Below are 17920 nucleotides of genomic sequence, written 5' to 3'. Positions count from 1 at the left end.
AATCTTCAAGCTTTAAATAAGAGCCGTGATTAGTTCTGAAACCTGACTGGTACTTATCTAAAGATATTCATTCAATTTTTTATGAACATTTTTTCAAATATTTTGCTGAGGAAAGAAAGATTAGAAATAGGTTTATAATTAGTTCTTTTTTGTTGAGTAGTGGTGCGATTAGAGCACTTTTGAATGAAACAGGGAAAATGGAAGCCTGTAAAGAGCTGATCATTTTTACTGAAGGATTTACACCTGTAAACTTTCATATGATTTGAGCTTTGTGACATATTACTCCCTCATGAAAATGTATCAATAGAGGAAATAAAAACATTTTTATTGTCAATAAAGGCAATGATTTTTTTAAAAAATCTTTCACAAATTTGTTCAGCAGTTCAGAATAAAATAAAATGCAAATTCCAACAAATCAAATTTTAATAAAAGTTAATCTAATTAATAAAAATCATAAAACATTCTCTCTCAGGCTACACATACTTTTGAGTTCAGTAAACAAAACTTCCTGAAAACAATGCAGTAGTTATCAAGGATTGCAAAGTTAGACGCTGAAACAAACAATAAAAAACATAAATATAATAACACAATCAAAAAAAAAAAAAATCTGTAACGTAAGTTCCCTGCAGATGGGCCAAAAGGGAGACAACAAGGCAGCAAAATTGCATTGATTAGTTTTGAGGAGTGCTGCTGCAGGAGTGATGTTGACTTATGTTCAAGCATGAGATAGTGCTGCTGCCTATCGACTATCATCTCTTAGTCCATGTTGCTAAAAGGATCAAAGCTATTTGATCTAGAATTTGAAATGAACAGTTGCTTCCCAAGCTCTGCACCTTCTGATTAGGTCAAGAATTTCATAATGACACTTTTTTTTTTTTTTAATATTTCAGTCATTTCAAGAAATCATGTAACTGATTTTAGACGGAAAATTATAGAGTAGACAAACTCCATCTATGGACAATGTTGTTGTATCCGAGAAGCTTTTAGTTTACCTGTGTGTGCTTCAGAGCTTGAGAAACAACTACAGGTCATACATTCCTCCACATATATTCAGTCTGTGCTTCTGCACTGAAGCTAATGCATTTAAGTGTAAAATGAAGACCACATTAATTTGGCGGCTGCACACTTTCTACCAAAAGGCAGATCGTGTGCTTTACAATCAACAGAACAAAACGATGGTACAGGATATTTTAGGTGCTTGAATTGAAAATAGAAGTTTCTGTGGGCTGAATAACACCAGCAGTCAAACCCATCGTCACACCAGGCAGATGAATGTCACTGCGTTAGAAACCTATTGTACTTTAACCACTCAAAGAAAGAAAAAAAAATTCAAATTGGCAAATGAAAAGTAGCCTAGGAAGAGAAATTTGCACTGCACGCGTCGGGATACTTGTAATGATAACCACGGTGTTATGAAAATTACAGTGATTACACTTCTAACACTGCCTATAATTGCAGCTCTTTAGTCAATTTTTCTATAGAGAGCAGAGCGCAGACAAACCTGCATACAACAAAAGGCAGAAAATAATCTGGATATAATTACACCTGACATCTAGCTAACATTACTTGACATTTGCCTAACTGCTTCCAAATTAGTGCAGGAGAAATAAAGCTTGAGGCGCCATCCCCGCTCCATGGAAATGCCCTTCATAATGTAACAGCAATTGTCAGACCCCCCCTTCGACTTACAGACATAATGCACAGTCCATTTAGCCCCGCAGACCAAAGACAGTCAAAATGTTAACCTATGATCAGGTAAAGAATGTACTACGTGTCAGCATTTTCCAGCAATTCCATTTCATTATAATTTAAAACTCACACGTTTGACATTATGACACGCTGTGATTGAAAATGTAGCTCCGAACAGTTTGATAATGGCGCTTTAGAACTAACATAATTATTAGCATATCTTGACCTCAAAATCATTTCTATGAGTGAGTTAAGGCTTTGTTCAACGTGCTGTTGAATCTTGTAGAGCGGCGGCCAGATGGAGCAATTCTGTGACAGAAATTACTCAGATCTTTAAACTTGTTGCAGCTTTTCAAACCTTAAAACCACTGAAAACTAGACAAACAGTGAAAGTCAACACGTCATTACAATGTTTGAATTCCAGGTATTCAGTTTTTCCAAGTCGACAGTCTTGAGACTTGAGTTAAATAGTAGATGATAAGAAAATATCAAATTAAAAGATTAAAGAAAGTCATCCAGGAAGCTACTTTTAACCAGTTTTTCATACAGTGAATTCTATTTGATGTTTATTTTCCCCCGAGCTGCTTGAACCTGTACAGCATTGTGGATGTAAAGCAGATCCTGTTTCCCCAATCTGATATCCGGCATCCTTCTCAAGCTGTGCCCTGCAACAAAAATACATTCAGAAAAAGATGCATCAGTGAACGAATGTGCCAACTGTTTCCTTAACTGTCTTTACTTCAGTATGCATGATGCACTGAGCTTTTCATTTTCATCTTGGTACTTATTTACTGATTTATTACTACATGCTGCTGTATCAGACTTTAGTTCCCAAGTGTAGCTTTTCCTTTTTATGTTTATTCATGGTTTTGTTTCTGAAGTAAAATGACTGGGCCTGGCTCCAGCCTGTCCATCTCCCACACTCATCACCACAGGATATTTACATAGAACTGTATCATATTTTCTCTGCTTTGTTGCTGGCTGCTTTCCTGATTCTGCTGAGCTCAGTCTGGATGCAGGGGGTTGTCTTTCAAAATAATTATTAGTCTCTCACTTTCTGAACTTCTTGACATGTACAGTTTTGCCAAGAAGTTAATATGCAGACCTTCAGCTTTAATCCAAGGAGTTTAACAAAAGTACTGTGAACTGTTCAGAACATACAGTCATTTTTATACATCATCTCCCATTTTTAAAGGCTGAAAAGCAACTGGATGATTGGCTGATCAACAGCTTCAGGGCCTGGTGACGCCAGTTTCCTTGTTATTCTACAAATAATTAAGCAAATATGAGTTTATTCTAAGTGTTGAACTTGGATATGGTAACTGTTCAACTTTAACTCTAAATATGAGGTTCATACAGATGCTGAAGCAAGTGAAGGAGTCCATCATTAGGTTAAAACCCTTAAGGAAGGCCAGATCAATAACTCCAGATGTCTCATCTTTGTAATTTGTAGTGGAGTAATACAGAATGGGTGGATGCTAAATAGTCGTTAAACTCATAAAATTAAGTAAACATGAAGAAAATCACATTCATATTGCTCTCTGAACAAAAACGTGTGCTTGATAGGACATTATTTCAGCAATTACACTGCATATCGTGTTGAGTCAGTGTTTTTTTCATCACGAGTATGTGAATGATACGGAGCAAGACAACAGTGTGTGTGTCTGAGTGTATACCTTAGATTTGAGCTAGCTCAGCTTGTTTGTCTGCTTCAGGCTCCCCTTCATTCTCATCATCTCCATTGTAGTCAGCCAGTTCATCCTCCATGACCTTGTCTACCAACAAGTACAACATGGTTATTAAAAAGAAACAAGAACTTTGTAAAATGACAACGTACATTTATTTTTGTAATGATCACTATTACCGGCCAATATGGCCTCAAAGTTAGATCATGATATTGAAAAAAAATGTCTAATTACAAAATAAATACAGAAATAAAATAAAAATACTGAACAACGCTTTGATGCCTGCAGCTTGGCATGGAGCGTTATATCCAGTGACACTTCAGAAGTCGTATTTTATCCAGAAATTTAAAGTAAAAAATAACTGCATAATACTTCTGTCTGAGAATAACTAAAGCGTTATAACTCTTCAGTAACAGCACAGTATTGTATAAAAAAGGAAAATATTTTCTAACTGGAATGTTGTATCTTTACTCAGGCTTTTTTAGCAAGTTGCTTACAGGCCTTCTTTCCCCGTGTATGAGCACATGCAGTCTTTGCTCTTCCACATCACCAGCTGCTACTTCTCCTTCTTGGTAGTACTCAAAAGTGCATTTTGCCTCAAATGAAGAAACAGTGTGTAGTGTTTCCAGTTTTTTGTGTTTTTTTTGTTTTTTTATACATATTTTGCAAAGTACTGTGCTTTAGTAAAAGTTGCTGAAGTAGCTTCCTTATTAGTTACTAAATCACCAGGGAAGGCTGACAATCAGCTACAGGGTTCATACACATTTTTCAGGGTCAAATTCAAGCACTTTTTAAGCACATTCAAGGTCAATTTTCAAGCTTTTCCAGCACGTTACCAAAAAAGAAGAAAGCATGTTTCACTTTGCATCACCTCAGTAAGACCTTGTAAAAATTTAAACAAATCATCTTAGGTCGACTTAAATGTCTTTTGTTCCCCTTTTGTTAAAAGAGAAAAATGCAGCACACAAAAATAGTGAAAAAGGAAATGGTTGCCTTACATGCATATAGTGTACAAACTCAAAAAACACATTCCTCTTAAAAATTAAGATGTGCAAATGTGAACAAATCAACTTGTTAGAGACCTTCATCTCCACTGTAAATAAACAACCCAGAAAACAAGAAAACTGCACCAAACACCAACAAATTAATGTCTTCTCATCAGATATTGAAGCTTCTTTCCTGTGTGACATAAAAAAATAGGAGACAGATGTTTGTTTGTTCTTTTGTTCTTTTTAACTAGTTAAGCACCCACGCCCAGAAAAATGGTAAATGGCCTGTATTTGTATAGCGCTTTACTAGTCCCTAAGAACCCCAAAGCACTTTACCCGTTCAGTCATCCACCCATTCACGCACACATTCACACACTGGTGATGGCAAGCTACATTGTAGCTACAGCCACCCTGGGGCGCACTGACAGAGGCAAGGCTGCCAGATACTGGCGCCACCGGGCCCTCTGACCACCACCAGTAGGCAACGGGTGAAGTGTCTTGCTCAAGGACACAAGGACTGAGACTGTCCAAGCTGGGGCGTGGTTTGGGAAAATAAATTAGTATTTAGCTGAAGTGTATTTTATTTATGTTAGTTCTTTTTTTTTAACTTGTAGTTCTAAATTGGAAGATTATTGTAATTTTGCAATATACAAATAAAATTATAATTTGTTATTTTTTCATTGCTCAAAATAAGCGTCATACTCGCGGAAGCCGGTGTACCCGGCGAAACGCTGTGCATTTATCGAGACTTTCAACCCCAGATAGGCCAATTATGGATCTTCGGCTCTTTGGGTCTTAAAGGTTGCTGACCCCTGCTTTAGATGAACAGAGTTTTTTAATTAAATACATATTCTTTAATAAATGTTCTCTTTTATAAAAAAGTAGGATAATTAAAAAAAACTTTTATTATAGCTCTATTGTGTAGAAAAAAAACTGTCTTGTTTTCTGTTGTCTGTTATATAATATTAGGGATGTTTGTGACAATTAATTTCTTAATCGGCTGGACTAACCAATAGTCCACAACTAGGAAACACTGAAATTTTAAGTTAAGTTTGAAAACAGTTAAAAAAAAAAAATACCCCATTCCAAAATGTCTTGTGACAATCTCATTGGCTTAGGGAGTGATGATGTCATAGGGAGATCTTAAGAATCTTAAGTCCTTTGATGTTTTTCCTTAAGTAGGGGTGAGAAACAGCAAGTTTTAGTTCGTTTTAGCAGCATCTGTGTTTGCAGCCTACAAAACGTTCACCACAGAAACATTTGGAAAGATTTTCGAAGTAATCGTATAAAAACTCCAACATGTTTCCAGGAAAAAAACAACCAATTCAAAAAGATTACGCCGCCTCTCCTTCCTGGCGTGGCCGGCCAATTTCCCCAAATGGCGTCTCATCCTTCCAAAGGGAATTAAAGGAGAGTAGGAAGGAAAACTACCTTCTCCAGAAAAAAATGCAACAAATTGAAGAAGCGAAACTTCAACTGGAGGACAAGTGTAGACGAATGGAAGCCCAAAATAAAGAGCTGGAAGACAGACAACAGCGCCAACCGGACATAAAAATTATTAATGAGGGCTGGGGAATCAAGTTTGCTCAGACCCGAGAGCAGATTGTGCACCTCATTAAAAAAAACAAGCAAAAGAGTGCAGAACTAAAAGAAATGACCAACCAGCTCCAAGACAAGAAAACGATGACTGATAAGATAGAATGGGAGCTCCAATACATGAACCGAAGGAATCAGCACCTCCAAAGACAGCTCCATGAAGCTGCGGAAGAAAAGAAAGAATTCCTCCAACAGAAGGAAGAGCATGACAAAAAGCAAAGAGACATGCAGCACGAACTGAAGAGCATGCAGGAAAAATACCAAATGCTGAAAGAAAGCCTGGATGAAACACTGCGCCAAAATAAAGACCTCCTTCAACAGAAAGAGCAACAACAAGAAAGACTGAAAGAAGGAAAACGTATCGTCCAGGACTTTGAGTCTAAAAATCTAAAACTGCAAGAGTTTTGTAATCAGCTGGAGGACAAAGCAACTAAAGTGGAAGAAGAAAAGGACAAACTGGAGAAACGGTGCTCGCAGATGCAGAAAAGGATCGAGCAAAATGCAAGAAACAACTCAGAGCTCGTTAAGGGGATTTTGGTGGAATTCAATAACTTGAAGCGTGAAAACACTCAAATGCAGGCACAAAAACAACAACAAGACAAAATACATGAAGACCTGCAGCTCACGCTCCAAGAAATCCAGAAAAAAAATGAGCAGTTAGAAGACAAGCACAAAGACATACAACAGAGAAATGCAGACATGCACAAGGACAAGCTGATACAGGAGGCAACATCCAAACAACTCAAAGACAAGCTTGAAGAACAACAAGCAACATTAGAAGAGGTGGAACAAAGATGTGAGAAACTTGAAAAGCAAAACACAGAAACAATTGATGAGTTGAGAAATCTCATCCTGGAGAAAAAAGCGCTCGTGGAAAAGTGCATGAAAAAAAAGAAAAAATGGTTCCACTTGTTCCGGAGGAGAGACGCTACTGCTTCCTCACCTGATGTAGCCTCGTCTTGCTCCACCTCTGTTAACCCCCCCAACCAGTCCCGGCAGTTGACTGTCCCCTGGTTCTGCCGGAGGTTTCTGCCCGTTTAAAGGCAGTTTTTCCTCCCCACTGTCGCCAAGTGCTTGCTCAGGGGGGATTGTTGGGGTTTTCTCTCCTCTGCCTTTATTCTTCATTTACTTGTTTAAATTCTTTCATTATTACTTCATTTTACCTTTTTTCTTCATTTACTTGTTTAACTTCTTTCATTATTACTTCATTTTACCTTTTTTCTTCATTTACTTGTTTAACTTCTTTCATTATTACTTCATTTTACCTTTTTCTTCATTTACTTGTTTAACTTCTTTCATTATTACTTCATTTTACCTTTTTTCTTCATTTACTTGTTTAACTTCTTTCATTATTACTTCGTTTTACCTTTTTTCTTCATTTACTTGTTTAACTTCTTTCATTATTACTTTGTTTTACCTTGTTTCTTTGTTTACTTGCTTGTTTAACTTTTTTCAACTTATCTAAATAATAAACCCATTGAATTTATCTTTTGAGTATTTTTCATCTCATCTTTCGGTAATTTTTCCAAAACATTTTCAAACATTCAGATCTGTCTTTTATTTTCTTCTTGAAACTTCATAAATCAGGGTTCATACACCTTTTTCAGGGTCAAATTCAAGCACTTCTTAAGCACTTTCAAGGTCCCTTTTCAAGCTTTTCCAGCACATTGATGCTTCTTTCCTGTGTGACATGAAATAGGAGATGTTTGTTTGTTGTTTCTTTGTTTTTTAAGTTAATTCCCAATGAAACTGTTTTATTGCTAACTACGTTGCTGTCTGTATTATTGCTGAAGTCCTAAATGATCACCTTTAAAGTGTTTGTGCTAATAACATCATGTACAGTCAGACAGGCATGGAGAACAGCACTGACTGGGAGAGACTTTGAATAGATCACATAGTTCAATTCAACATACTATAATAAGTATCTACTTAAAATCTATTGAATTTATCATCCGTCATATTATCACGTACAATTCAAAATTGTATTTTGTTCATCTCCCTTAAATAAACAGGCAGCCTTAAAGTATGAAATATTCATATACAAATACACATAAATGTGTGTACTGTCTCAGTGGCTGATTGTGCCCCACAGGCCTCAGTGTGAGCTTGAAGACATTCACAATGTTTAAGTAGTTTAATGTGCAGGTGCTGACCAGAAACACATTTTGAATGAAAGCCGGGGAACTTTGGTAGCACAGAAACAAGTGGCTATTCTTTGTGACCATATGGATCGGTCCCTCATATTACCATTATTTCACCCAAAGGCACCAAGTTAGCTGCAGCAATACACACAAATATAAACAGTACTTGGCGACAACTTTGCTTTTAGCCTTTAACCCTCTGGGGTCCAGGGAATAATTGGACGTTTTTGACTATATTTCACCTTTGGCAAGATAAAGTGTTTTTAATCTGTTAGTTTCTCATTTCGACATACTGTATCAGCACAATTTATCTAAATTCAGACAAAATTTAAAATACGAGTAGAAAGTGATATTTTTGACTGTAAAAACCACCAAATCAACCAAATCATTTTCAGAAATTCAAATGCAAATAGATGGACTGGTTCTTATATAGCGCTTTTCTACTCTTCTGAGCACTCAAAGCGCTTTACACAACTTGTGCATTCACCCATTCACACCCATTCACACAAGCACATTTCTCTAGGTGCTTTCTAGATAACATTCACACACATTCATACTCCGATGGATGCATCGGAGAGCAATTTGGGGTTAGTATCTTGCCCAAGGATATTTGGCATGCAGACTAGGGGAAGCCAGGAATCGAACCACCAACCTTCCGATCAGTAGATGACCTGCTCTACCACCTGAGCTACAGCCAGAAATTGTACATTTTTAAATAAATTGTCAGTTTTGCAAACAACAAAGTTATATGGTACCATTTACCTAAAAATGCAGCCAAGGCTCAGTTTTTTATATAACTACTTAAAACTACTTTACAGAAGAATCAGCTGTTCTGCATCAGATAAGAAGGCACAAAAATGATTTATGCAACTCCAAAAAATAGTTTGTTGTCCACTATAACACAGATGAGAACAGCACAGGGATAAACCTGCAGGTCTGACAGCAGGTGTGTCACTCAGCGTTTACACTGCAATCTGCCTTTGGTGGCTTTTTTGCAGCAACTGTGACGTTCACTAGTAGAACTGACACACAAAACAAAACAACAATTACATTACACACTAACTACACAAGACAACACACTAACTTGAGACTCCAAACACGGCAAACGTCACAAACCTCTCACGTATCAAAACTCTCTCTCTCTCTCTCTCTTTCGCTCACTCTCTCTCTCTCGCCGGTTACTCCTAAAACTTCCCTCTCTTCCCAAACAACCAGATGCCACATGTTGCCATATCATTTTTTGATTGGTCGACATGGTACATTTTTCCACCAATAGGGATGGAGTGTTTTTTCTTTTTCTTTTTTCCACTCACAGGTAAAGCGTGTTTGCTAACGCTCTCCTTAGAAAATAGTTTTTACCGTTTCTTTCCGGAGTAAACGCCACTGTTTTATTCAGAAATAAAACAAACACTGGTTTTACGTGGCCTATCAACACAATTTAACAACTGGTATACAGTTTGAAGTCCGCACGTTCAACCCAAGTTGAAATGGAGACTCTGGGTCCGTCGACCCCAGAGGGTTAATCAGAAAGCCTTAAGTTGGCTAGTTATGTATCAGGCTAATGTTTAAAGCTTTCACTTGAGTAAATTAACTCATATCACTGCTAATTAATGTTAGCTAAGTTCACAGCATATTCCATAATAGCGCTGCCATACTGCATCACACTCAGTGCATTTCAATCATTTCTCCAGCGAGTTTGATAGCAAAACAACAATCATAATTTTTTTAAAAATAGCATCTGTAACGTACGCGTACTGGAAAATTATTTACTAGCACTCACCTATCATGCGACTGGAGAGCGCAAACTCCGCCATTGTCGTTTTCCGACAACACTCATTACACCTACCTGTACAACCTACAGGTATGTTAGCGCACTCATCGTGCAGGGTCACACGTTGAAACAGACACAAGGCAACCAGGCAGGGAAATGTTGCTTTTACATTTTGCAACTCATTTTATTTCTCTATCTGATAGGAAAACTATTAAATCAGATAGTTGTTTGTGGTGAATGAAATACAGCTACACTTTCAAGCACTTTTAAGCACACCACATCTGAAATTCAAGCACTTTTCAAACCTTGAAAAGACAACATTAAAATTCAAGCATTTTCAAGGATTTCAAGCACCCGTACGAACCCTGCAGCTATTGCCTGTGCTTGTTCTGTTGTTGTGCTTGCTAGAGAACATAAATATAGCTATAGTGATTATATTGCGATATGACATTTTACTTTGCATAAAAATTTATACTAGGACTGCCAAGGGCTATACAATAAAGTTTGACTGAAGGACAGTGGTTATCTCTGGCATTCAGAATCATCCTTCCTACTGACATAAAGCCTGTCGAGACCAGAATGCGCTCACTCTCTAAATGCTTATTTGACACACATACCTATATTTTCATCCTGTTTGTTCTCCTGTGGTTTTTCTAAATCTTCTCCACCCACGACTTGTTCATCTGCGTCGTACTCTTCTGGTTCCTGAGGTTTCTGACCAGCTTGAGTTTCATCGGCCTTTCCTTGACCAATCAGCATCCCTTCCATTCCAGGGTCAGCTTCTGAAAGAACAAATCACAGATAGAATAAAATACATTTTAAAAAAAAGGTATAAAAGATGTCAAAATATAACCATATAAAACAAGTGCATTGTTTTTGCTGAAAAGCCAATAAGAATAGCCTAAAATCTACAGATAGATAATCTCTTGCTACTCAGTCAATGAGGTTGTTGGTAAAACATGCTGGCGAGTTTTCTCACACACACTCCAAGTTATAAATATATTAGCAAAAGAAATTATTATCATTAACTAAAACTAATCTTAAAAACTAAAACTAGATGTGGATTAACCTTATAGTTAACTCAAATAACAAAAAACACATGTTTGAAAAACATTTAAATGAACTGATTTTCCTGAATCTTGTCTCTAACATATTCCCTCCATAGACTAATAAATAAAAGACTAAAGCTAACACAGAAACTAAGCATTTTCAAACAGTTAAAAACTAAACTGAAATAAGAAAATCAACTCTGGATGCTAACTAAAATTAAAATTCTAAATGAAATAATAAAATCATAATTAGAAAATGAAAAACTATAATATAACACTGTTGCTTTCATACATGTGCACATGTACAGCAGCTTTTGTGGAGCGATCAGCACCAATATTGTGACACTGTAGGAAGAAGTTTTTAAAAAAATTACCTCTAATAAAAACGCTGTTACATAACGAAGAGGTTCTGTTCACTAAACTGAAGAGTTTTCTCAAATTTTAAAAACAGTAAGAGGAAGTGCTCAGTTAGTACTGGTTTGGGCCCTGTGGTAAAGTCTTTCCACTAAACAACAGGACGTGTGATTGCCAGGCAGGAAAACACAGCTGCTAATACATTAAATGTGTGTGACTATCCAAATTATTTACCTTCTGTCTGAGGATCTTCTTCATGAGCATTGATCGCCTCATTCTCTTTGTCTTCAATCAGATTATTCTCCAAAAGTTTACCAGTCTCTCCTTCCACCTCATCTGCATTGTCAGCTCCTTCTTGTGGCTGTTTGTCTTCCTGTTTCAATGCAGCAGTTGCATGAACAGACTCTGGCCCTGCTTTGGAGAGATCCTTTGATGTAGGCTGCTCCACTGGAGCGCTGGGAACTAGAAAAAAAAATAACAAAAAGCAAGTGCAATGTGAGGTTGTCCACTAACTATGCTTAGACACACAATATGTACAAGTGTATATTTCAGTTAAGCAGACTATTTATGTTTTTTGTCTTACTTATATCCACCATTATTTCATTTGTCAGTAGTTCATGGACTTTATTTCCTTTGGGTTGAGAGAGACTTGGTGTTTGGCTTGAAGCAGTTGCTGGAATTCCATCAGACAGGGCCTTGACTGATTTGTTGATTTCCACTGCTCCAACATTTTCCTGCTAAGAAATTAATATAAAATTCTGTGTCACAGCTCCATAGCTCTTGCCATGCAGAATTAGAGGGTTTTTCTTTTTTGCCTGGATGTGCAAACAAACATGAGCAAAAGGAACTTAAATTTCCCCATTTGCATGTAAAAACAGTAGTGACGATAATCACGTATGATAGGAAAGTGTTTTAAGACATTAAGATTTTACCTTGTCCTGATTAACATAACGGGGTTGGTGACAAAAAAACGGTGCTTTTAAAAAAAAGAAAAGAATCAGGTCCACCCCTCTGCCCAAGTCTCAATCATGTCGAAAGACTAGTGACTTTGCATCCTTTCACACGCTTTGCTGCTTAACAGAAAAGCCAAACCCACCTGTGAGGAGACAGGTGTATGGATGAGCTTCTGCATTTTCTTCTCAGCTTCAAGTTTAGCGGCAGCCACTCTCTCATTGCACAGCTCTTTCTGGGACAGCACCTGGGCGTTACACTGGGTCCTACATACACAACACACAGACGGTAAACAGTAGCATATTATAGTGACATGTGCAGTGATCATACCTTCTTTACAAACAGATGCATACAAATATAAGTGTGTACTAAAAATAATAATAATAATAAAAATAATAATGATGAATCATTTTCTTACATGTCATACATAAGTTTGTTATTAAGTGTGTTGATGTTGCCTTGGCAACTCTGCAGCTCTTTCTCAAGTTTCCCCAGAGCATCATTCAGCCAACTCAGCTGACCTACAGTACACACAAAGACACACATACACATACATGAAATTAACTTCACAGTTTTGTAGCGGCCATGTGATGGTTGTTAAGTCAACGCAACACTTAAAACAAATAAAGGGGCAGAAGCTAAACATTACGTTACCTTTGAGTTCCTGTATGGTTTTTGCACTGGAGGAAATGTTCTGCTGCAGTGTGGCCTAAACACAAACACACAACGCATGTCAATACTCACTTATCACACTTATTTATAGTTCATATGAAATTTTTCCCTGATAAAATGTTTATGTGGTGTGAATTGCAACAGTGAGTAAATCAGAAAAGTGTGTTCATTGCCCACAGATTCCCTTGTGACAATAGCTGATAGACAGCACCTCTGAGGTGGCGTTTGTGCACATAAAGGTTTTTTTGTCACCAGTTTTGTTTGTGTGCACCTTGTGTTGGCTGCAGGAGATCTCAGCTCCCTCCAGCTTGCTCTTATAGAGACTTTGTATGTTGCTGATCTGATCCTTTTGTTTCTCGATCACCTGTTCGAACTCCTTCTTCTTCTTCATCTCGTCTGCTCCACGTCGCACCTGGCCCTCCAGCTCATACAGTTTAGTCTGTGTCACATGAAGCAAGATCAGTATCACGTTACTGCTTTTTATATAGGCCACTTATTTAGAATTTGTCATGGGTCATGATAACATCCATATGAAGAGAACAAAATGACAGAAACGTCCTGGTTCAGATTGAGTCTTTAAGGGTTAACTATGCATATAGATATATATAGTTATACGTGCATGTTTTACCTTATTTCCTGTGTCAATTAAGCTAAAACAAGAGTCTTTCTTACCTTATTTGACAGAAATGTCTTGCCATTTAATGCAATATATTAAACAACAATAAAAACTGGACTGAAAAAAAAAACTAATTATTTGTCACCCTTACATACTTCAGATCATCAAATGTTAAAATTTGATAAAGATGCAGTTTTAAAATGATCAATTAACTGAGATTAACCACATTTTTAGGAATACTGATTCAACTGATTCAATGTTACTATTCACTATTCACTGTCAGACCTGTTGAATTAAGAAATCAGTTAAATAGAACCTATCTGACAAAGCGAAGTAGGCTAAAATATCTCAAGAAGCAACACATGTCGCAATCTAAAGAAAACTCAAAAACTCTTAACGGATGAAATACAAAGTCACTGACATCTATCAATCTGAAAAGTGTTACAAAGCCATGTCTAAGTGAAACACAGTGAGAGCCATTATCCACAATTGAAGAAAACTTGGAACAGTGGTGAACCTTCCCAGGAGTGGCCAGCCTACCAACATTAAAATGGTAAACATTACTCCAAGAGCGCCTTAAAGTTCATCCAGGAGGTCATAAAGGAACCCAGAACAACATCTAAAGAACTGCAGGTCTCACTTGCTTCAGTTAAGAGTTCATAATTCAATAGTAAGAAAGAGAGTGAGCAAAAATGGCATCCATGCTTGAGTTAAATAGTGAAAAGAAAATCACAATTAAAAAAAATAAATAAATTTAAAAAAAATCACTCAAAGGCTCTTCTTACATTTGCCAAAAGAACATCTTGATGACTTTCAGGAAAATATTCTGGAATACTTTATAATATGAACTGTGACTAAGGGTGTCAATACCCTGTTAAATCAAGCCTGACCTGTTACCCTGTTATTTTAGAGTACTTACCTTTAAGTATTTAAGTACTTAAAGGTAAGAACACTTGAATAATGGGGTAACAAGTCAGGTTTTCATGGGAAACAAAAATAATTACACTTTAATTACATTTAAGTACTATGTAAGTAATTTTAAGCAATTTGTAAGTAATTTTAGGTAATGCAAGAGTGAAGTTAATTAGTATTGCCTAACATCAGGTATTTTACAGGGAAGACGAAATAATTACATTTTAACCTCCTAGGACCTGGCTTTCACATATGTGGACATCACACTTTTGGTTATTTAAACCCAAATATTCAATTTTGCTCTACAAGGGCCTGATATCCACGTACGAGGACATTATACTGCTACTGTTCTGTTGAAATTTTAAACAAATATCCTCATTTGTGGCTCTCATTTTTCTTAGAAACAAAAATCTGGTAAAAATAAATAAATAAATAAAAATTGGTAATTCTTTGTTTTTAGATTCATTGGGCCCCGATGTAAGTAAATTTAAGCACTGCATAAATTATGGGTATTTTACAGAAAAGGAAATACAGCAAGAAATGTATATGTACTGTATAAATAATTGCATGTGTTGCATAGCTTCCTGGTAATTGTGTGTGAAAGAAAAAAGAATAAAGTTATAATTGGTGCAATCATTACAAGGTCACAAAGGCCTCCAAATTATGATAGTATTTATACTTTTTTTTTAAGTCGGTAAGCGAGAACAGTTCTTGGCACATTTATATTGGTAAAATAAAACACATGTAACACAACATCAAAGTAAGGACTATTAAAGAAAGATGTAAAAACAAACAAACATGTAAGCACGCAAAAGAAATAAGAAATGAGGAAGAGTTTGAATACTTTTTAACCCACCTCAAGCTCCAGGTTGCGGGAGCTGGACACCCAGTAGTTAAAGCCCAGAACCAAGATACAGGCGATCAGAGCGGCAATCATAAGAGGCGGTGACCTTACTCCACGACGCCCGTTCCCCAGCCCACCCATTGCTGTCTACCAACTGAAAACACACAAAGCACAGCCACGGTTAGCACACTTCCCCACACTTTATTTTCAAACTGCATCTTTTAAATACATCTTTTCTGTGCATTTCTGGCAAAAAGGTGGTGGTTTTGCAAGTTGGTTGCAGACACGTGAAAAAAAAAAGCTCGCTGTCGCTTGTTGCAGCTTTTGTGTCAGCAAAAACACAAAAAGCTTACACAGGAAATGTTATTTGCACATACATACAGACAACAGTATGTTGAGTGATTCTATTGGAAACAACACATACACAGCTTTGGTGTTATGTTTACAAATATTACACACCTGTACGGTGTCACACTAAACATACCCAGCACCACAAACAGCAAAAAATGTCCTCCAAAGTGGTGACTCAGTTAAAATGTTTTTAATTGGGAGGGGGAAAAACAAGCTAGAAGGACATTCCCAAGGACCAACGGGAGCTAAAATGCAACAACTACACATCAAAGAGCAGCATTACACATCACCGACGAAGTGCCGTATTGTCTAGTTTGTAATACATACTGTCGACGTAAATAATATGCGGATTCCTGCTTTTCGTGTTTCTCCTTCGTCAAACAAATGACCCAAGGATTGCAAAGGCGCAAAGAACTGTTTAACGTGTAACAAAATTAACGACCAGCAAACCTTCAATTTAACATCACGTTAGAAAAATCTGACGGCTACTACTAAATCAAAGCACAGGCCTGGAGCCAGGGTATACCTGTGCTGTGTTTGGCAGTATACATCAGAGCCACCCGTATCGTGACGGTGGCGATAACACGGAACTCGAAAAAAAAGGGGTCCATCGTATAATTGATTAGGTAAATTCAGGTCAACAGAAAGCAGGAATACTAACTTCGAATTTTTTATGTATATTGTTTATTAAATGTGTGACAAAGCTACATAAACGTGTAAAGAAATGGCCACATTTGTCTGTTTTTAAATTTGGGCCAATGCTAAAAGAAGAAGCGAAGGAACTCAACGTTGCAAGCTAACGCTAACATTGTTAGCAGCGCTGTTCCTTCACAGTTGCTGTTACCGTTTTTAGGTCGCTTAGCTAAAACTAGCAGCCGAACCTACTTACCGGATATGTCTGCCTGTCAGAAATCAGAGCCAATTTTATGAGGCGATATATGGAGTGACACCTCGTAATATATTCCAACAGCTTTTGTAGACGTTTTGTAACGTTGGACGATTAGCTTGTATCCATCATTGCCACACAGACAGCTCAGTCTGTGTGCTCTGCCTGCTGCCTAGGACTGAAACGTTCAAGTACCTCCCCTGACTGCTGTAAAAACAAATCATATTTAGTTTCACATAAATAAATTAATAGACAACAAAATCCCCCTAAAGCCCCAATTTAAGTATTTTGTAATATCAATTAAAAAACACAAATTATTACTTTTGGCTGCTGTCAAGTAATAAATACTGACAGACTGGTACTCTAGGCTACTTTAAGATCTAAGAATATGTGTTTTACGAAGTGCCTAGGAAGGCATCACCGGTAACGGTCTAACAATTAGAGGTTGATTAACGTAAGATTAACGTGTCATATCATGTTAAATAAGATTTAAATAATAAATGTAGGTATATTAAAAATACTAATACATATAAAAATAATTAAAAATCAAACAATAAAATATTATATTATTTATAGATAAACTAATGTAAGCAGGATAGGGATTTCTTTACCCAGCCTTTCTTTCTTTCTTGGGCATGATCTGAAGTATGAGTTTTATCATTTAAGTGGGAATTGTATGGGGTTAGAACGATGCCACCTTAAAATAAAACTGAAAAAAAAATATTGAAACTGAAAAAAAATATTGTAAATGAAATAAATGTACTGAAACATTTTGTATTGAAAGTGAAAAAAAATGATAGTAATAAAAGATTAATTGAAACTGTAAAATTTTTCACTTTCAATATTTTTTTTTTCCAGTACTATTTTAAGGTGGCATCGTTCTAACTTCATAGGACTGGTGTTGTTTTTTGGTCATGCAAGAGAGTGCTACAACTTTTCTCTGTCTATTTTGAGTTACATTTTAGTGTAATTTTGTTTTTTCTTGTGAATTGTCTTTCTTTTCTATGGTTTAATGGTTTTGAAACTTAATGAAAATGTTCATGACAAAAAAGAAACAAACTAATAATTATAATTATAATTATAATTTATCCCATTTGTCTTTTGACTTCTTTTGAATATTTTTTTTTTAAATGATACATGTGATATTTTAAAATTAAACAACATTTGTCTTGTTCAGATTGCATTAATTGATTTTTCAAGTTGACAAACTTTATGATTATGGCTAATTATAACATAAATATGGAGTCAATGCATATATTTCAACAAGAGATGTAAGATGGTGTGTTGAGAAGTATTTTCAGAAACTGATGAAGAAAAAATGAAATGGGGGACAGATGAAGTTAAGTTAGTGGATCAGGAAGTGCAGAGAAGTAATAAGGAGGAAGTGAGAGGAGCTATCAAGAGAATGGAAACA

The 17920-nt window shown here is 36.4% G+C and overlaps 1 protein-coding gene and 1 pseudogene across 4 annotated transcripts; one reads left to right on the top strand and one right to left on the bottom strand.

Annotated features, from left to right (window-relative positions):
• Window positions 1–405: 405 nt before the first annotated feature.
• Window positions 406–16702, bottom strand: golm1 (golgi membrane protein 1). 4 transcript variants are annotated; one of them, XM_087849182.1, is made up of 11 exons: window positions 16510–16702; window positions 15282–15423; window positions 13169–13336; window positions 12880–12934; window positions 12644–12746; window positions 12371–12491; window positions 11858–12011; window positions 11509–11736; window positions 10489–10653; window positions 3366–3464; window positions 406–2354 (listed from the first exon to the last, which is right to left on the bottom strand). In XM_087849182.1, exons 2-10 carry the CDS (start codon window positions 15408–15410, stop codon window positions 3367–3369), a joined length of 1221 nt encoding a protein of 406 aa, XP_087705308.1. In that variant the 5' UTR covers window positions 15411–15423; window positions 16510–16702; the 3' UTR covers window positions 406–2354; window position 3366. The 4 variants fall into 4 exon arrangements, with proteins under 4 accessions (XP_087705308.1, XP_087705309.1, XP_087705310.1 ...); XM_087849183.1 differs by having other exon boundaries at window positions 11858–12008; XM_087849184.1 differs by having other exon boundaries at window positions 12653–12746.
• On the top strand, window positions 5589–6965 carry LOC102791029 (uncharacterized; annotated as a pseudogene).
• Window positions 16703–17920: the final 1218 nt, after the last annotated feature.

The sequence above is a fragment of the Neolamprologus brichardi genome, chromosome 12 (genome assembly GCF_056152115.1).
Source record: "Neolamprologus brichardi isolate AB-2024 chromosome 12, ASM5615211v1, whole genome shotgun sequence".
Lineage (NCBI taxonomy): Eukaryota > Metazoa > Chordata > Actinopteri > Cichliformes > Cichlidae > Neolamprologus > Neolamprologus brichardi.
Note: the sequence above shows the minus strand (reverse complement) of the source record. Positions and strands in the feature narration are given on the sequence as shown.